The sequence below is a fragment of the Lissotriton vulgaris genome, chromosome 6 (genome assembly GCF_964263255.1).
Source record: "Lissotriton vulgaris chromosome 6, aLisVul1.2, whole genome shotgun sequence".
In the NCBI taxonomy this organism is placed as follows: Eukaryota; Metazoa; Chordata; class Amphibia; order Caudata; family Salamandridae; genus Lissotriton; species Lissotriton vulgaris.
Window position 1 is genome coordinate 136,926,968 of NC_141694.1, and position 17,401 is coordinate 136,944,368.

A 17,401-nucleotide genomic window follows, 5' to 3' on the forward strand; every position below is an offset into this window, starting at 1 on the left:
CAATATCAATACTTTCATAACCGACTAAAAACCCACATAATGGGTACACAGCAGGTGTACGATTTCGGTTGCAGGAGCTTCTTTTCTCATCAGTGGTGTATACAGCGTCTTGTCACCAATTGGTATTTGAGCGCTTTATACATTTATTTTGATTTTATTTCCGCACTCACTAGCATCCTTCACGAAGAGATCACCCCAAGCAGTAGAACGCATGTAACCATAGAGGTGGGTAAGCCAACCAGTTAAAAGGGAGAGCCAAGCCAGGGACGAGCCAGGAGTCTGGCTGGAGACTAAGGGCCTACTTACGAGTTTGGTGGTCCATAGGATCGACAAACCTGTGGTGGGGTCGCTGACCACGTATTACAACTTAGGCGGTCGGACCGCCACAACCACCAGGTATCCGCGATTAAGCATGGGCGGAAAATCCGTTTCGCTCGCGGATTTTGCGGATTTTCTGTAAATTCGCAATCCGCGAGATTCGCGAATCTCCCGCAAAATCCGCAAATCCGCGAGCAGCGGATTTTGCTCGCACTGCTCGCACTGTTCGCGTGAGTTCGCGGCTTCCCAGTACAACTTCGCGCCCCGCGAATAAGTGCAAAATTGCAGAAATACGATCTTAGCAAAACTGAAACTACTTACCAGGTTCAAAAGTTCAGGCTCTTCATTAGTAGCCATTTCCTGTAGTGCTTCCTGAGGGGCATCTCCAGAGTTCAGTTGCCAGTTGCAACTATTATGTGACCCTGCTCTGAACCTCAGAATAGTTACACATATGCCACAAAGGTCCTGAATTACAGCTAAGGGAGACAAGCAGGAGCCAGGCTGGCAGTTCAAATCCATTAATCAGCCCCTAATTCATTATTGTCAGTTGGGGCAGGGCAGGTGTTGTAACTCATTTTGCAACAATGAAAGCACTTAGCAAGTGCAAAAGATCACTAATCAGGAAGCACTAAGGAAGCAGGTGCCAGCTAAAAAAATATTCTGTGACACATTAATCAGCCCCAAATTAATTCAGGTCACTTGAGGCAGGGAAGGTGTGCTTGCGTTGCCACAATAATGTACACTGACTGGACAACCAGAGGGTGCTGTGATGAAACAGAGGGTGGCATGGGTGGGCCAGAGGGTGGCATGAGTAGTCAGAGAGTGGCAGTGGTGACAGAGAGTGGCAGTGATGAAGAAGAGTGTCCCAAACAGGCTGGACACGTAGAAACAACAAGTTCGCGAAACTTGCGACCCGACAGGTAAGTTCGCAATTTGCGACATTGTACAAAACCCTCGCGAACTGGCAGAAACCCGCGCAAACACAAAAAAAAAAATCCGCAAATTCGCGAGAATTCGCGGATTTTGCGGATTGCGAGTTCGCAAATCCGCAAAATTTGCGAACGCGAGATTCGCAAAATTCGCCCATGCTTATCCGTGATCCCTCGGCGGTGGTGCGTGAGCTGGAGCAGCACTGCCAAGCATATTACAACTTTCCTGACCTTCACACTTTTCATGAACAGTGTGGCAGGCTGGAAAGCAAGAGGGCCCTACAGGGCACCCAGGTGCCCCTGTGCACCGGGTGCATGCAGGGGGGCGCATGGTGTGCTGCCCTGTGTGCATGCATCCCAGTTCCTGCACACCATGGACTGCAAAGTCCTTGCCATGCAGGAACTTGCTTTGGCGCTCCTGCGGCTGTGCAGTTCAAAGGCTCACATATGAGCCTTTAAAGTGCATCGCCAAGCAACCAAGCAACCCGCTCGCCAGACCACTGAATGACTCGTAATCTGACAGGCAGACCGACAACTCCACTTTAAGCAGCGTGAGCTCGCATTTTTTGTATTTTATTTGTTGCTTTTCAAACGCGCTTGCACTTACTTGCACAACACTGTTACGCCGCTTGGCCCACCCCGCATTTTCTGTTTGTGTCGAGGTAGCAGGTGAGCGGGGGCGGAGCTTAGTGCCACAGCTTCCACCTGGCCTCCATTAAAGCTGCATGGCAGTGCGGACGCGCAGCTGCTGACAGACAGACCTACAACTCCACTTTAAGCAGCGTGAAGCTCGCATTTTTTGTATTTTAATTGTTGCTTTTCAAACGCGCTTGCACTTACTTGCACAACACTGTTACGCCGCTTGGCCCACCCAGCTCCCTGGCTCAACTAACTTTTCCATTTGTGTGGAGGAGCAGGTGAGAGGGGGCGGAGCTTAGTGTCACACCTTCCAGGTGGCCTCCATTAAAGCCGCGTGGCAGAGTGGAAGAGCAGCTGACAAGCGCAGCAGGCGCACCGCTGGCGTGTCGAAGGCGCGCCTAAGGCCAGCCCGTCTGTGCCTGTCCACGTCCAAACAGATCCAGGGGCCACAACCTCTGCCTCTTTATCCTCAGGTAAAATTGCCTATTCCTCTTCTCAACTATTAAAGTTAAGGAATTCATGCGAAGATAACGGTCATCACTCCATGTGCCTTTCGAATGGCGACTCCCTGAGTACCCAGTGTTCTTTCAGGCTGTGTTGGAAGATGCTGCCAAACCCACAGTCACTGTATACCTATAAAACATTTTCTTTGAACTGTAGATCGCTACCATTACACTCCTCTGTACGTAACATATTTTTAGCGGACAAACCACTGGATGTATTATTTTTTAACTGAAACTTGGCTCCATGAGGAGTCTGAACCTGATCTGGTGCAAACCCTCCCCCCGGATATAATATCCAGAGGAAAGGTGGAGGTATTGCTATCATTTTCAAAAACTCATTCAGTTGTCGTGTTGAGTCTAATATTATTCCTGATTGTGAAAATCTATCCTTCTCTGTTCTACTCTCTGCCACTCATACTTTCTCTGGGGTTTTAATCTATCGGTGCCCGGGTATCTGCGGACAATTTCTTACATTTCTTCCTGAAATAACGGCTACCTCAGCAAGCTTTTCTCCTAATATCACTCTATTGGGCGACTTCAATCTGTATTCTGATGATCCAAAAAATAGATGCCTTGAATCTTTCCCACGACCTATTAGCCATTCAGCTTTCACAAAAGGTGAAAGGCCCTACACATAAGAAAGACCATAATTTAGACCCTATTTTTTCCAATAACAATGAGCTGTCGGTGGGTGACCCTCTTCCTCTGCCTAGGTCTGATAATTTTTTTAACCCCATCTCCCTGAAGTCACTACCTCAACCCACTCCTACTGATCTCATTAACAGGAGAGACCGTCCATGGTCCAAACTTTCTTTCGAACCTTGGAGCACAGATCTTGAAAATTCTACGCCTAAGTTAGACCCCAGCCCTGTCTTAGCCACAAAAAATATTACTCACTGGATAGAGTCCTCACTCGAGACAGTCTCTGTTATATTTAGCCACAAAAAGAGGAGAGAATGTCACCACGGTATTCGCCTAAACTTCGATCACCAAAACAAATTTGCAAAAGACTGGAAAGGAAATGGAGGAAAGATTACAATGAATTGAGTAAAAAAAATATAGAGTCTATAAAACTTTACCAAACTGAAATGAAGAAAGCGCAAGCACATTATTATGAAGGAAAAATTAATTCGGCAGCTAACACTCCCCGGGAAATCTTCCGCATAGCGAATAATCTCCTAGATCTTCCATCCTTCAGACGCACAACAAGTTGTCTCATCAGCTTGCTGCAGTGAAGTTGCAGAATTCTTCTGTGGAAAAATTCAAAATATTTTCAATGCTTTTCCTGGTTCCCCGTGCCCCAGTGAGAGGTCTCTTCCTCCCATTGAGCATTCACTAGAGAAATTTCCTGACATGAATTTGGATACTTTATCGGAACTTTTCTCCCAAATAAAATCTGGCTCTCCTCTCGATCCTGTGCTGTAAAAACACGGGTTAACCCAAAAGTCACTGGGACCTGGGTGAATAGTTGATACAATGTGGTCCCAGGGAGTGGAGCAGTTAAATCAGAAATAAAATGTCTTGAATAAATTCAAGGAAAATTATAACATTGTTTTTAATCACAACGTGTTTCGTAAAAAATCATTCATAAAATACACATTAAATCACATATAATGCCCCTACAGGGTAGGACAGGGAAGGGTGGTGATGGGATAGTGAAGGTATGGGAATTATAACAGTGGTCACTTAAGACCTGAATACACCAGAAATAATAATAGGTTAACACAATGGAAAAACCAATTCATCAATTAATTCAGAAATCATGCCTCAAATAAAACAGAATCACAAATGATAAGTCAGGGAAGAGGCTGAACACAGGAGGAAGTGTCGACGTTTCGACCCAAGCTGATGCCGGAGAAGTGTAAACCTTGCTAGAGGGTCTTCATCAGGACAGAGGACGTGGAAGGTGGGGCAGTGAATCTGTATAGGGAATTAATAAATTGTTATTACTAGGGGTCATAACGGATCCCGAATGTTTCATAAAATAAAAGGCAGAGAGGAGAGGAATGGTCATATTTAAGATCACAAGAGGAATACAGTCGAGGAAAAACAAGTCACGATCAATGGCCTTTCTTTAATAACTCAAGGTAGGCCAATGACTAATTGCTATGTACGGACCATACATCCCTCATGCCACAATAGCTGTGAGTGAATCCTTAAAACTTACTTATTTCAGGACCGTGATCTACGGGCGGTACCTCTCCTAATATTTGACCAGAAGTCTCCTAGACCAGGTAACACGTGGTTGCGTGCTCCTTTTGAACATCACCATTATCTTATAGTCATGGTCCGAATATTACTTGAATGATGCCCCGACCTTGATATTCATTGGGTAATTCGGACTATGCATAACATAAAATTTATCTAGAACACCGTGATGTGTAAATGACAATGCCTATCCGGTGAGGTTCCTAACAATGCCCTATTTCACATGAGATGTGTTTCACTCTTTTTCTCATGTGGATTCACAACAACCATTGATTGTGACTTGTTTTTCCTCTACTGTATTCCTCTTGTGATCTTAAATATGACCATTCCTCTCCTCTCGGCCTTTTATTTCATGAAACATTCGGGATCCATTATGACCCCTAGTAATAACAATTTATTAATTCCCTATACAGATTCACTGCCCCACCTTCCACGTCCTCTATCCTGATGAAGACCCTCTAGCAAGGTTTACACTACTCCTGCATCAGCTTGGGTCAAAACGTCGACACTTCCTCCTTTGTTCAGCCTCTTCCCTGACTTATCATTTGTGATTCTGTTTTATTTGAGGCATGATTTCTGAATTAATTGATTAATTGGTTTTTCCATTGTGTTAACCTATTATTATTTCTGGTGTATTCAGGTCTTAAGTGACCACTGTTATAATTCCCATACCTTCACTATCCCATCACCACCCTTCCCTGTCCTACCCTGTAGGGGCATTATATGTGATTTACTGTGTATTTTATGAATGATTTTTTATGAAACACGTTGTCACTCTCATCTCGATCCAGCATCCCCACATTTCCTACGCAAAGTTAAAGAAGTAGTGTTCCTAGTCATATTAGAGGTGACAAACTTCTCTATTTCTTCCAGCCCCTTGGAAGCATGCCAGGGTGAAGACTTTACATAAAAAGCCAAGCCTAAATACTGATGTCCTGGGTAATTCCGTCCAATCTTCCTGCTTCCTGGGACCCATAAGATCTTCGAGGAGTACGTTAATACCATCCTTTCTTAATTTTTAGAAACTCACAACCTCCTGCACTACTCGCAGACTGGTTTTCGCCCTCAACATGGAACAGATACTGCTCTTCTGGCCGTAGTTGAAGAATCTAAGATAATTCTGGATGAGGGAGGAGCAGTAGCGATTATCCTCCTCGATCTAAGTTCTGCATTCGATACAGTCAATTTTGATATTCTTTCAAATAGACTTAGTATTTTCGGAGTTTAGGATGATGCTATCACCTGGCTCAGGTCCTTTTTAGATGGTAGAACGTTCCAGGTATTTGCAGGAGACTCCGTATCCAAGAGCCTATAGCTCAGCTGTGGAGTGCCCCAGTTCTCCTCTTTGAGCCCCACGCTATTTAATGTGTACATGAGACCACTCTTAGATATTATTTCACCATACGGGATCAAAATCGTCACGTACGCTGACAATACACAGTTGGTGGTCGCTCTTAACCACCATCAGAATACTCCATCCGACCTGGAAGCCTGCTTAGAGAAAATGGAATCATGGATGGATCCCTCCTGTCTTAGACTTAACGGAGGAAAAACAGAGTTATTTCTCTCGGGCACCTCACTGAATATGATTCTTAATCATGCTTGGCCAATTTGTCTTGGCCCTGCCCCGACTCCCAATACTAAAATCAAAAGCCTAGGTATTTGGTTGGACAAGTCCTTAAAATTTGACCACCAAGCAGTGATGGTGGCAGGAGCCTGTAATGGCATTCTCAGACTGCTGCGGAAAGTCTTACCCCTCCTTCCCATGAGGGCAAGAAGAATCATGGTCCAGGCCTTGTCTGGAATATGGGAACTCCGTTTATTTGGGAGCCCCTAATTCTACGATGAGGAAACTCCAAGTTGTTCAGAATAGTGCTGCTCGGTTGCTGCTTGGCACGCCTAAAACTCAGTCGGCCAAGCCAGCCTTGAAGATTTTACATTGGCTTTAAATCTCGGAAAGAATAAAGTTTAAATCTCTGTGTATAGCTCACAAGACCTTATGGGGGAAGGGCAGGTTAATCAATGGTTCTCTCATCACTTTCTATCACTCCACAAAATGTTTCCGTTCTGCTAATTCAAATTTAGCCGTAATCCCTAAAATTAAAAGGGTGAGATGTGGAGGTCAGTCCTTTACGTACATTGTAGCTAGACTCTGGAACACTCTTCCTTTACATCTTCGTTCAGAGTCTGGACATCTCCCTTTTCGAAAGCTCCTCAAAACATGGTTGTTTCAAAATGTCTCACTATAAACCATCTAGTTCTTCCCTGTCTTGCTGCTAGCGCTGGGATGCCTCAGAGTAGCTAAGCGCTCAATAAATGCTGTTTTAAATTAAATTAAATCTGGTGGGCGGGCGACAGTCAACTTTGGTGGTGTGTGAGCAAGGTATTGATGTGGCGGCCCCTCCCACGCCACTAAAGTCGTAATCAGGCCCTAAAAGTCTGTGCATGAACCGAACCCTGAAAATAGTACGCATCCAAATCATGCAACAGACATCATGCAAAATCCTTCTTGTTTCACCTTAATTCATCAGAATATATGTGTACGGTGCAAACCCTGAACTTATGCATTTTTAGTTGCTTTCATATTTGATAACAAAAAATGAGGGTCTGTAAGATAAAATATTTGCCAAGAACCACACAATTTGGTCAGGTGGGGAAGCCCGGATGGGCCCCAGGTTTTCTGGTTTCACATTACGCAATGCACCCACTGGAGGGATACCTCTTTCTCTCCTTTTTATACCAAACGTATATGCCTTGTTTTTAATTCTTGGCACATAATAGAAGCACACAGGTGGCACCAGAAGCCATATTAAAGTTCAGCTTGTTTTGGGCTTGAGTGTCCAAGAGGACCTAGAGCTGAGCCAGATCCAGGCCCTGGTACAAGCCTTAAGTGGCTCAGCCACCTCTAGTCAGCTAGCGATCATGCCCGGCTACCACCTGGGTGGGGTTTATTTCACTACTGAACCTAAGCCTTAAAAGGTAACATTTCTCATCAGAATCATTAGCTATCTCATGTGCCGGCCTGTCATTTTTCCAAGTTACCCCAGAAAACTAAGAAACTTTTATGAACTTCTGTACTTCCTCTCGTAGAGGCCTATTCAAAAAGATTAAACAGGGGGCAAAGCCCTTGAAGGGGCGCAGGGCTTAGGATCCGGGACCACTGTGGGTCGGGACCGCTTCTGGCTTTCACAATGCACTGGCCAATCACAGTGTAGGGCGCCCCTTCCTCAGCGCAGTTTGCTTCCTGTGGCCTCGCATCACGAAATACAGTGAGGGACGACAGGAAGTAAAGGGTTGCACGTCACATCCGCTGTCCACCGTTGCGATGGCCAGGCGTATATATTTGACCTGCCACTGGCCTCGGCCTTTTCAGCGGGGTGGAGGAGGTGGCTTGGAGACACGCTGAACAGCTTTTTCACCCATGGCACCCTGGGATGCGGACAAGGGAACAGTGAGTCGGGACTGCCCCTCACATATGCAGGTGGTGCCACCTGTGTGGTCAATGGGTATGAAGGATTGCCAAAACACCTGGTGTATCCATGTTCATGGTGGAGACATCTTTTATGTAAACTGTATTCTAGCCCTTAGATCTGTTATGATTCATTCACATTTATCACTTTATTTGATAGATGTACTTGATCGCTTGCTGTATTTTGTTATCTCGTGAGTGTTTTGGCAATTGACAATGTTAATTTAATGTTGTGTGCTTCATCCACTTGTAATAAATTACTTTTCCCACAAATTACTATCTGCAATGTCAGTTTCTCGTTTGGGTTTTGGGGAGGCGCGGACCAGACTGGGTGTATCTGGGTACTAAAAGATACAACTGACTGCACTAAAAAAAGATTCCCATTGGGGCCTACTGTGCTGTACCTACATGCATGTTCATGTACTAAGATTTTACCACAATCACAGATACTCTTGTTGGCTCACCTGCTTGTTAGTGACCATCCCGTTTCACAGTCCCTTTACCAGAGTGAAGTGGTGTGCCGTATTTTAAATTGGGCTTTTGGCTCCCAGAACCACCACCTATTAAGTCTCTAGAGACGACAAAGCTTTCAACCATCTCACTGAAAATTGCCTTGCTTCTTATTCATTGATCCCAGGTCAGATTTAGGAATATTGAAAAAGCAAGGATAGCCAAAATATGCCAGAAAGGGTCTACAGACCCTCACGCGGCCATTTCCATATCTATACCTCGGAATAGAATATATATCCATAAGGTGCACGGTCTAGACAAAGCTACACACAGCTTTCGCAAACCCAAATATGTATCACTTCAACAACAGATTCAGTCCTAAGGCAGTTATGGAACTCAACATCAAAAAAACTTAATAGATTAAAAAACAAATGCCGAGCCACTACGCCAGAACAAAAACCTTTATAACTCTCACCATATTTACCTGGCACCCCTCTGCTAAAATAGGACAAGCTTAGCCTGCATTCACAATCATAGCCAAAGAAACAGAGACATCCTTGCAACTAGAATGCATGCAACTGAGTTGCAAAAACAGAAGGATGAGTGCCATTAAATCAAAGCCAAGCCAATGGTAAAAACTACATAAATCTAGTGTTAGACATCCAGTGCACTGCTCAAAGAAATAGAAGAAAGACCAGCATGCTAAGCGTCTGGTTTTATACCACCAAATATTAGTGTGTAATGTAAAACAAAAAAAGATATATTTTTTGGTTTTGCCTGCACAGCATTCGAGCTGTGCTTGTGAAATCTATTGTTTTTAATATATCTTAAAGGGGCTCCTATCATCTGTTCCCAAGGCCAAATTACTCATCCCATTCCACTTTAGTGGGTGGAACTTTTTTTCTTACATTAAGGCTGCACAGCATGTACTGTTTCCAGATACTTCCCTTCCCCTGGCTGCAAACATTTACGATACTTATCATACACAAAGTTGTTCACACTATCTAAGCCCCATTCACTGTCCAGATTTCAGAGACTGTTAAACCATGAGATAAGATCTCTTCCAAGGGAAAGGGCAGACAGCTTCTAACAGTACACAGGTATGCTTGTTATTTTACTACTTTGTTGTGTAAAGCAGATGCTTTAGCCTTAGCACGTTTGTGGCATTTCCTATTCATGCCTCAGTACCTTTCTTTGAACTTTGTAGCCCTTATCGGATCGATTTTACTACTATACAGGCAGTCACAATTGCATTTAAAAGGGGCATGATGGTGCAACAAGTGCAGTGGCACTGGGGCCAAAAGCTCTAGGGACCCCACTAAACACAGAGTATTGCTAAATTGTACTTCTGAACAAGATAGTCACAAGTGCAGTTCTGTGGCAGGCAATAGGGTTACAATTTCAATGGTGCAGCAGGTGCAGTAACACCAGGACCAAAAGCTTTTGGCCCCCCAATAAACACATAATATTGCTATATTTTATTACTAAACATGCAGTCACAAGTGAAGTAAACTTGCAGAAAGTAGGGTCATGATTTGAAAGGTGCAGTGGCACCGGGACCACATTTGTCATAGCTCCACTAAACACCTAATATTGCTATATTTTTTCTTCAAAAGAGACAGTCACAATTGCAGTTACATTGCTGTTAAAAGGGGCTTGATTTGAATGGTGCAGTAGGCGCAGTGACACCGGGGCCAAAAACACTAGGGACCCCACTAAACGCAGACTATTGCTAGATTTTACTACTAAACAGGCAGTCACAACAGCAATTACCTAGACGGGTACTAGGGTCATTTTCAATGGTGCTGCAGGTGCGGAGGCACCGGGCCATAAGTTGTCAGAACTCCTCTAAACACCAGATATTGCTATATTAAACTCCTAAACACACAGTCACAAATGCAGTTATTTAAGTGGCACTAGGGCATGATTTAAATGGTGCAGAAGGTGCAATGGCACCAAACCCAAAAGTGTGCAGAACTCCTCTAAACACATAATTGTGCTATAACATAGATTAATTCTATTATTTCTCTCTTTTATTTAATTTTTCAAAATATTGCTATCACTTACCCGCACTACACCACTAGTAACAGCACAATATATTGCCTTTTTATACATAAACAAGTCATAACACTTTATTAATAATCATATAGGCGAAACCAAATGCATTTACCAATACATGTTTGTTTTGGCACAGCTTGATTTTGTTACCGATGGTGAACAATCCTGATTGTCTAAAACAAAAATGAGACAAACACTCTGGAAGGAAAGGCTAAGATCTTCATAAAGCAACATCAGTTTTAAGCACAATTACAATTATTTCCTATCACTGATTTTTATCCACGGAAACAACAGCTCCTTTGGTTTGCAACAAAGAATGGGCATGTTTTTGGAATACGCAATTTGAACGCAGTACTACCAATGTGTATGCCCACTGACTCTGCAAAAACATAGCTGGTTTAGATTCAATTCATTCTTACCGAGCAGGTTCCCCGAAAGGTTCACAGGCAGGATAACTCCCACAGACAAAATGGCGACGATGATCATCAGACAGATGAGGTGCTTCTGGAAGGAGAGGTAGAAGACGGCATCCTCGCCACAGCGCTCTTGGATTTGTCGCTCGCTGCAATGCAGATGGTAAAAGAGAAGAGGCTCATCAGAGAGCAAGGAAAATAGAAGTGCAACATCAGTGAAAAGTGCAGAAGGGCAATGTCAGACCACTAGAAGGCTAAAATGGACTTGATACACATGTATGTCAAGTAAAAGGAAGTTTCACATTAGTAATCGCAGGGTGTCTCCATCCTAAAAACGACCATGGGGCCCTCCTATCGGGAGCAGACTTGAGGGAGGGCACCCTCAGCATTGCTTTGGAATTGGGTGGGATTGTGGGAGTGTTCACGGTTTTATAGTGTCCCATCTTACCGGGCGGGGAACTCAAATCAAATGGATAGTCATTGTGCTGAACTGCAAAAAGTGTAAAGTGGATGAGCAAGAGCGGGAAAGCAGGACCCCACGAAGCCCACCAATTTTAACTGCTATTTAATGACTAAATTAAAACCCACATTTGTCTGGACTTATAGAGCGGTCTTGGAAGGAACAAGGAAAAGGAGCATTAGCTTCCGTAATACAGTATGCTTCTGCTGAGGGGCTCGGTGTGCACATTTTAGTAACAAAGCAGCAGCCATGCACAAGTGGCGTTCTTCGCTCTATAAGACAGCATTAGTGATAAAGGTAAACGAAGTACCAGTCCAGGGGCAGGGTTAGACACATGGACCAATGGCTGAGAGAAGATGCTGAAGGGCTGAACTCTAACTGCTGGCAGCATAATGTATGCGGCAAACTGCATGTCTTGGCACATCTGAGGTTTAGCAAACTCATACAGCTCTGTATAGGCTGGATGGCTGGTAACATTAGGCACTCCGGGTAGGGAATAAACTAATAGGTTAGTGATGTGCGAAGAAACATACCTAAGGCCTAGCTAATTTTCGATCTGATCCGTATATTATCTGCAGAGTTGTTTGTAATAATTATGATTATTCTGATACATGCAATTTGTAGACACATATTGCAAAATAAATATTCATATGATAGTAAAAACTGCAGACTTATTATGATATGCAGATAAGAGATTCCAAGACCGCTTTATCGGACTCTTAACATTTCATGTATAACAGAGACTAACTCGCTAGTGAAGGGGTGAGAGACACCTGCCAGTTCCCCTTTTCTCTGAAAAGGGTGCATTTACCTTTGAGGCTTAAGGTATCTTCGGGGTGTTACCCAAATAATATTGGGGGTACACAATTAAGCTGGGTAACAACAAATATCTGTTATTTAGGACCACAATCTCTTCCGGGTGAACATGTGTTTTGCAAAACGTTACATCATGTCATGATATGTTAAAAACTAAAAAGCCATATACTCTAGAGACTTGAAAACGCTTAGGGGTGCAATCCTTCTGTTACAGGCTGATTATCCAGTGCCCTGTTAGTAGGGGCCTGCTAGCACTTTCACGTGAGATTAAATGGTAGAGTAAAAACCTGAGATCAGTGTGTGCAATTTACTGTTCCAATGTGGAATTGTAGTACATTGAGGACTAAGAAGGTGGCCAGGTATCCCTAAATATTCTTGGAAATTAACCTGGAGCTCCCTACCCTACTGTTGTGGGAAAAGTGAAATATGAAAACATAGCGCAACAGCAGGCACCAGCAGAAAGCGTTGCACAGCTGTACATGGTAAAAGAGCAGTGTAGGCCAAAATCCTGTGCTGACGAGAGAAAGGTGAAGAGTTCACCTGAGGACGTTATAGAATAAATAACTTGGAAGTGTTTCAGTTAAAGGCCAACTTGTGTTTAGCAAGCTTGAAGGAATTTATGGCTTTAGCACACGGGGCCCAGCACATATTTTGTGTTTCTAAATAGATTGAAACTTGATTAGATAATAGGAGCAGGGGATTTAATCAGTCAAGAACGCACAGAGGTGTTAGGTGCACAATGATAAAGCAAACAGGTTACTGAAACTGTATTTACCACAAATATGCATGTATTTAAGAGTGAAGAAGGGTTAGTTTGCTAAACATTGTTAGAAATGCAATAAAGAATATGTGGAGGATCAGGTCAGTGTTTGGGATTACGGTGTCACGGATATTTTAGTGCTTTTCCACTTTCAATCTTTAACTATCAAGGCAAATATTATTTGCTGTTTTGTTATAAAGTATTGTCTAGTTTTGTGTATAAGAAGCTGTCTGTGAAACAACAAATTGATACCCACTACCTGCCTGTGTGAGGAGAGTCAATTTCCCTGTCGTGACAGTAAAGAGCTGTCTTTACATTGCCAAAGAGGAGTCTGTCTTTTCTTAATATTTGGTTTTAAAACCTCCTGTAACACTACCAGTAACCAAAGTAATTTAATCTGAATGGAAATTACAAGGTCAGGTGATAGGTGCTAGATGCAAAATATTATGCAGTATTCTGCAACCACTTCAGCTGAGCCATCAGACATTTGGGCAACCCCAAATGCACGCCATCACAGTAATCTAGTCTTGAAGGAATGACTGCAAATGAAAATGGTTTCTTGAGCTGAAGAGTAAATTCAATATTTCTGCCCATGATATTCTGACATACAACAAAGAAAACCAGGATTCCCGACTTTACAAGTTGGAGAAGATGACTGTAGTAAGCTGGCTCTTCATATGGTATATCAAAAAGAGTTATATTGCACAAAAAGTCCAGGTATTCCCTTAGGAGTGGGCAGGGGCTTGCTCTAGCAAGCCCCGGGTGCTCTTCTGGGGTAGTGTGGTCAAGCAGCCTTAGGCTTATCAGAGAGGAATGTTAGAAATCTACAAATAAACACAATAGTTAATAAATGATACGCACAACTAAACAAGGAGATCCACACCTATTTATAAAAACAACCCGTATTTTATATATGTTTAGGCACCAGATTCAATACTATCGGGTAAGTACATTTTGCAGGAGAAATACTTTACGTTTTAAAAAGTCACCACTTTGTGCATTTTTCAGAAGCTCCGATTTTATCCTATGGGAGGAAAAACAAGTAAGGCATTCAGGTACAGCATAGCGTCTTACGAGACAAATCTCCTGGACTTAAGGTAAGTAGGAGCAAGGTCCAAGGCAGCACCAGCAGGTCACCTTCAGTAGTACTTTGGTGGCCGAATGAAGTGGGGCAAAATGACATTGGATGCCCAATGTTAGTCAATGGAGATCGGTCTGCGGAAAAAGAGGCTGCAAGTTTGGACTGGGAGGCTGGCTGAACCAAAAAGAGGGTTCAAGTCTTGTGATGCTAAGTGACGTGTGGACACTGGTGGTCCTTTCCTCCTACGGCCAGGGTGGGAGGGTGTAGAGGGTGTTGCGGTGATGGAGCAAGGATTCGCACGTAAAGCGCCTTGCTCGTATGCAAAACCCTTGTCTAAACTGCATAATAATATTAACCTCATTATTCGTCGTTTATAAAGTGTTTTTCCCAACACGCGGGTGTCCCCAGGATGCTTGCTTGTTTGTCTCTTCTCGTACTAAACGAAGCTTGCACTAAAATGGCTGCTTTGCCGAAATTCAGTCTGCGCATGCGTCGGTCATACCCATGTGATGTGACGCACTCGCAATCTGGAGGGATTCTGTGCTCATGCGCATTGTTGCAAATATGGCCGCTTGGCTCTCGCCACGCTCTCCGCTTGCTACTGCTGCTTTAGCCTATCTGTCTTTTCGCACTAATCCATAATGCTATAGTCATTATAAAGTAAGGGTTGGTTAGAATATTATCATGGTATACAGTGCGATCATTTTTATGTATGATTTTAATTTGTTCTCGCTTACTTTTCATGTACCGCGTCTTTGTGGGCTGGGGCATACATGAGCGACGCCATGCTGAGGCTCCTCTGAACCCTGTCAGCTGACCAGGGAAAGTCCTAACTGCGCAGAAGCTGAAACCAGCCAGCTGGCTCCTGAAGCCAAATGCGCCTGAGAACCCAGCACAAGATGTGGACAATCACCTTGAAAATGAACAGACTTTGTTGCAATGTCCTGTGCGCTCATATTTTCTATTGTATTCTATGGATGGGAACGTGAACCTGAGGGGCGGACAAGAAAATTTAAATTTCTTGATGGGAAAATTGAATTCTAGGAGGTGGTAATGACCGCACCACCTCTCCTGACCAATCACAATGTGGGAAACTGTCACTTGCAACATTGGTGGGTGGTCTAAGGGTCCCCAAAACAGTATAACTGCCCTAGTTTTGCTTAGGAAAATTGTCCGACTTGTCCGAGTAGCAGACCTGTCACTGACCCTACGATCTCAATAGGTGCTCATTCTGAAAGTGCTGCGGAGCACTTTGTCCATACTTTCCACAATCTCCTAAGGGGTGGGAAAATCCTAAGTGCTGGCGAAGCACTTTGCTGGGGAATTCGAAAAACCAATCGGGGTTTCTGGCGGATTACTTGCAGGAGCGGGTAACGCAGGCGTTGCTGTCCGAAGCTGTGGGTGTTGGTCGTACCCTGGGAGGCCCAGTCCTTTGACCTGAACCTGAGGGGTATCCTGTCCTTACTGTCCGTGAGCTGTACCTGCTCGCATTCTGGCATTCCTTTTCTGAGGGTCCCTGTCCCCGTCTTCCCAGCTGACCCGTGGCCAGGGTTGGTCTTCAATCTGAACTAGGTAATTATTGATTGTGGGTTTGCGTATCTTTATCTCTCTTTTCCTCCCTCTTGCTTGTCTGATCTATTAAAGCATTCTTACCTGTGATATTGCTCTATTGCCGTTGAAATATCAAATATATGTGTCTGATTTTAGTTGGTTCCTTCTCTCCCCCTCTCCTTTAGGAGTTCATTGATTTTATAAAGGTAATAGCATGTTCCCGTTTTTCCCCTTCCTTTAGTGGATTGCAGTGAACTTAGCAAGAATAGTTTAAACACTTAGATTAAGTACATGTTCTAGGTCTCATCCACATCCTATGTTCTAGTATAAAAGTGCAGTGACTAGTTTTGTTCTAAAAACCCTACCTTTAGTCTTCCCATATATCCTAATGGTCATATTTTTGGTGCAAAGTTACCTAGTGGTGTTGATTTTAATGTTTGATATATTACTCTGTGTATCGCTTATTATCTTGGCATCTTCTCTTTGAATTCTTATATAAAGTTTTAAACTTCATCAGGTGTCTGTGGTCATTTTACAGAATTGTGGAAAGTATTTTACTGATTATAAAGAGTATTTGATGTTAGGCCTGTCTACTATTTTCCCTGATAGCTCTAGGTCCGTCGTAAGAATTGTGCCTGTGGTAAGTCGGGTACATGGTAAGCAGAGGTAAATCCAAACTTTGATTACTCTTAGCAGCGTGCAGGAGGAGAAATCCTCACCCAGTTCACCCAAACAAATTAGTGTGGTAATAAAAGGTTTTTTCGCACGCCTAGGGCCCAGTGCGTGTAAAGAATTGGCAACTCGGGTGACCCGGGGGGACTGCGCGCTCTAGCAGTAATTGTCTGGCAGCCAGAGGATGGTTTGGACTAGTTAGATTAGGTAGACAGGATAGGTCATAAACAAACCGTGAAGATTAAGTGTGCTGCTGATTTTCTACTGTATTGATTCAAAATTTTGAAATGTTTAAGGTTTTATATGTAAATGTATATGATTTTTGCATTGCTGCTATAAATATTGCATGTTGAATTAACCCAGAATTGTTTGTAAGTGTTCAGTGTAGTCCGAATCCCCGGGGAAGTAATTTTAGCTAACGGTGAGTAGAATCCGGTTAGCTGTTGAAGTCACTAGGGTTTGAATCATTAGTGCAGGGTTAAAGGAGTAACTGGAAGCACTAATTAGGTCCTTTTTTAGAGTGAATGATAGCTACGAGTCCTTTATAAAACTTTCATTGCCATATCACCTAGTAAGGGTCGCATACGGAAGGAGTAGTAGGGTCTCCGAGGCTTGTCTGGTAAGTAAAATAGTTCGCTGGTGAAATCCTGGCTCAGTACATATCCCCGACTAAGGTGGATGAGTCAGAAGAATAACGGGTTCTATGTTACTGGTGTGAAGGGACAGGCAACGAAGTCTATCCAGAGTGAATGAAAAGTAGACAGAAGTGGTTTACTAGTAGCGAAAGAAAAGTCTTTTCTCTCTTTAGAACACTCAGACATAGTGGCAAACGTTGTGTGTTGTTAACTAAAACGTGCACTCGCACTTTAGAGAGAGTAAAAAGTTTCCGTTACCTTGTGAAGGAGGGAGTCAGTCGGAGAGCTGCTCTGACGTCACTCCGTGCCGCGCTGGTATTGGTCAAAACAGCGGGTGGGTAGTGGAGCTGAGTTTGTAAAGGAGGGGTGAGTGCCGAAGCGTGAGACTCTGTCTTGCGAAAAGGCCGCGCACCCATTGGTTAACAGTATTTGTATTCTC

At 43.6% G+C, this 17,401-nt stretch overlaps 1 protein-coding gene across 1 annotated transcript in view; it reads right to left on the bottom strand.

Annotated features, from left to right (window-relative positions):
* Positions 1-17,401, bottom strand: part of LOC147706908 (mechanosensitive cation channel TMEM63A-like) — a 926,114-nt gene that overhangs the window by 146,094 nt on the left and 762,619 nt on the right. Inside the window, exon 6 of the mRNA XM_086926171.1 lies at positions 10,994-11,136. Coding sequence (XP_086782297.1) covers positions 10,994-11,136 — 143 coding nt within the window. The remainder of the gene's footprint in view (positions 1-10,993; positions 11,137-17,401) is intronic.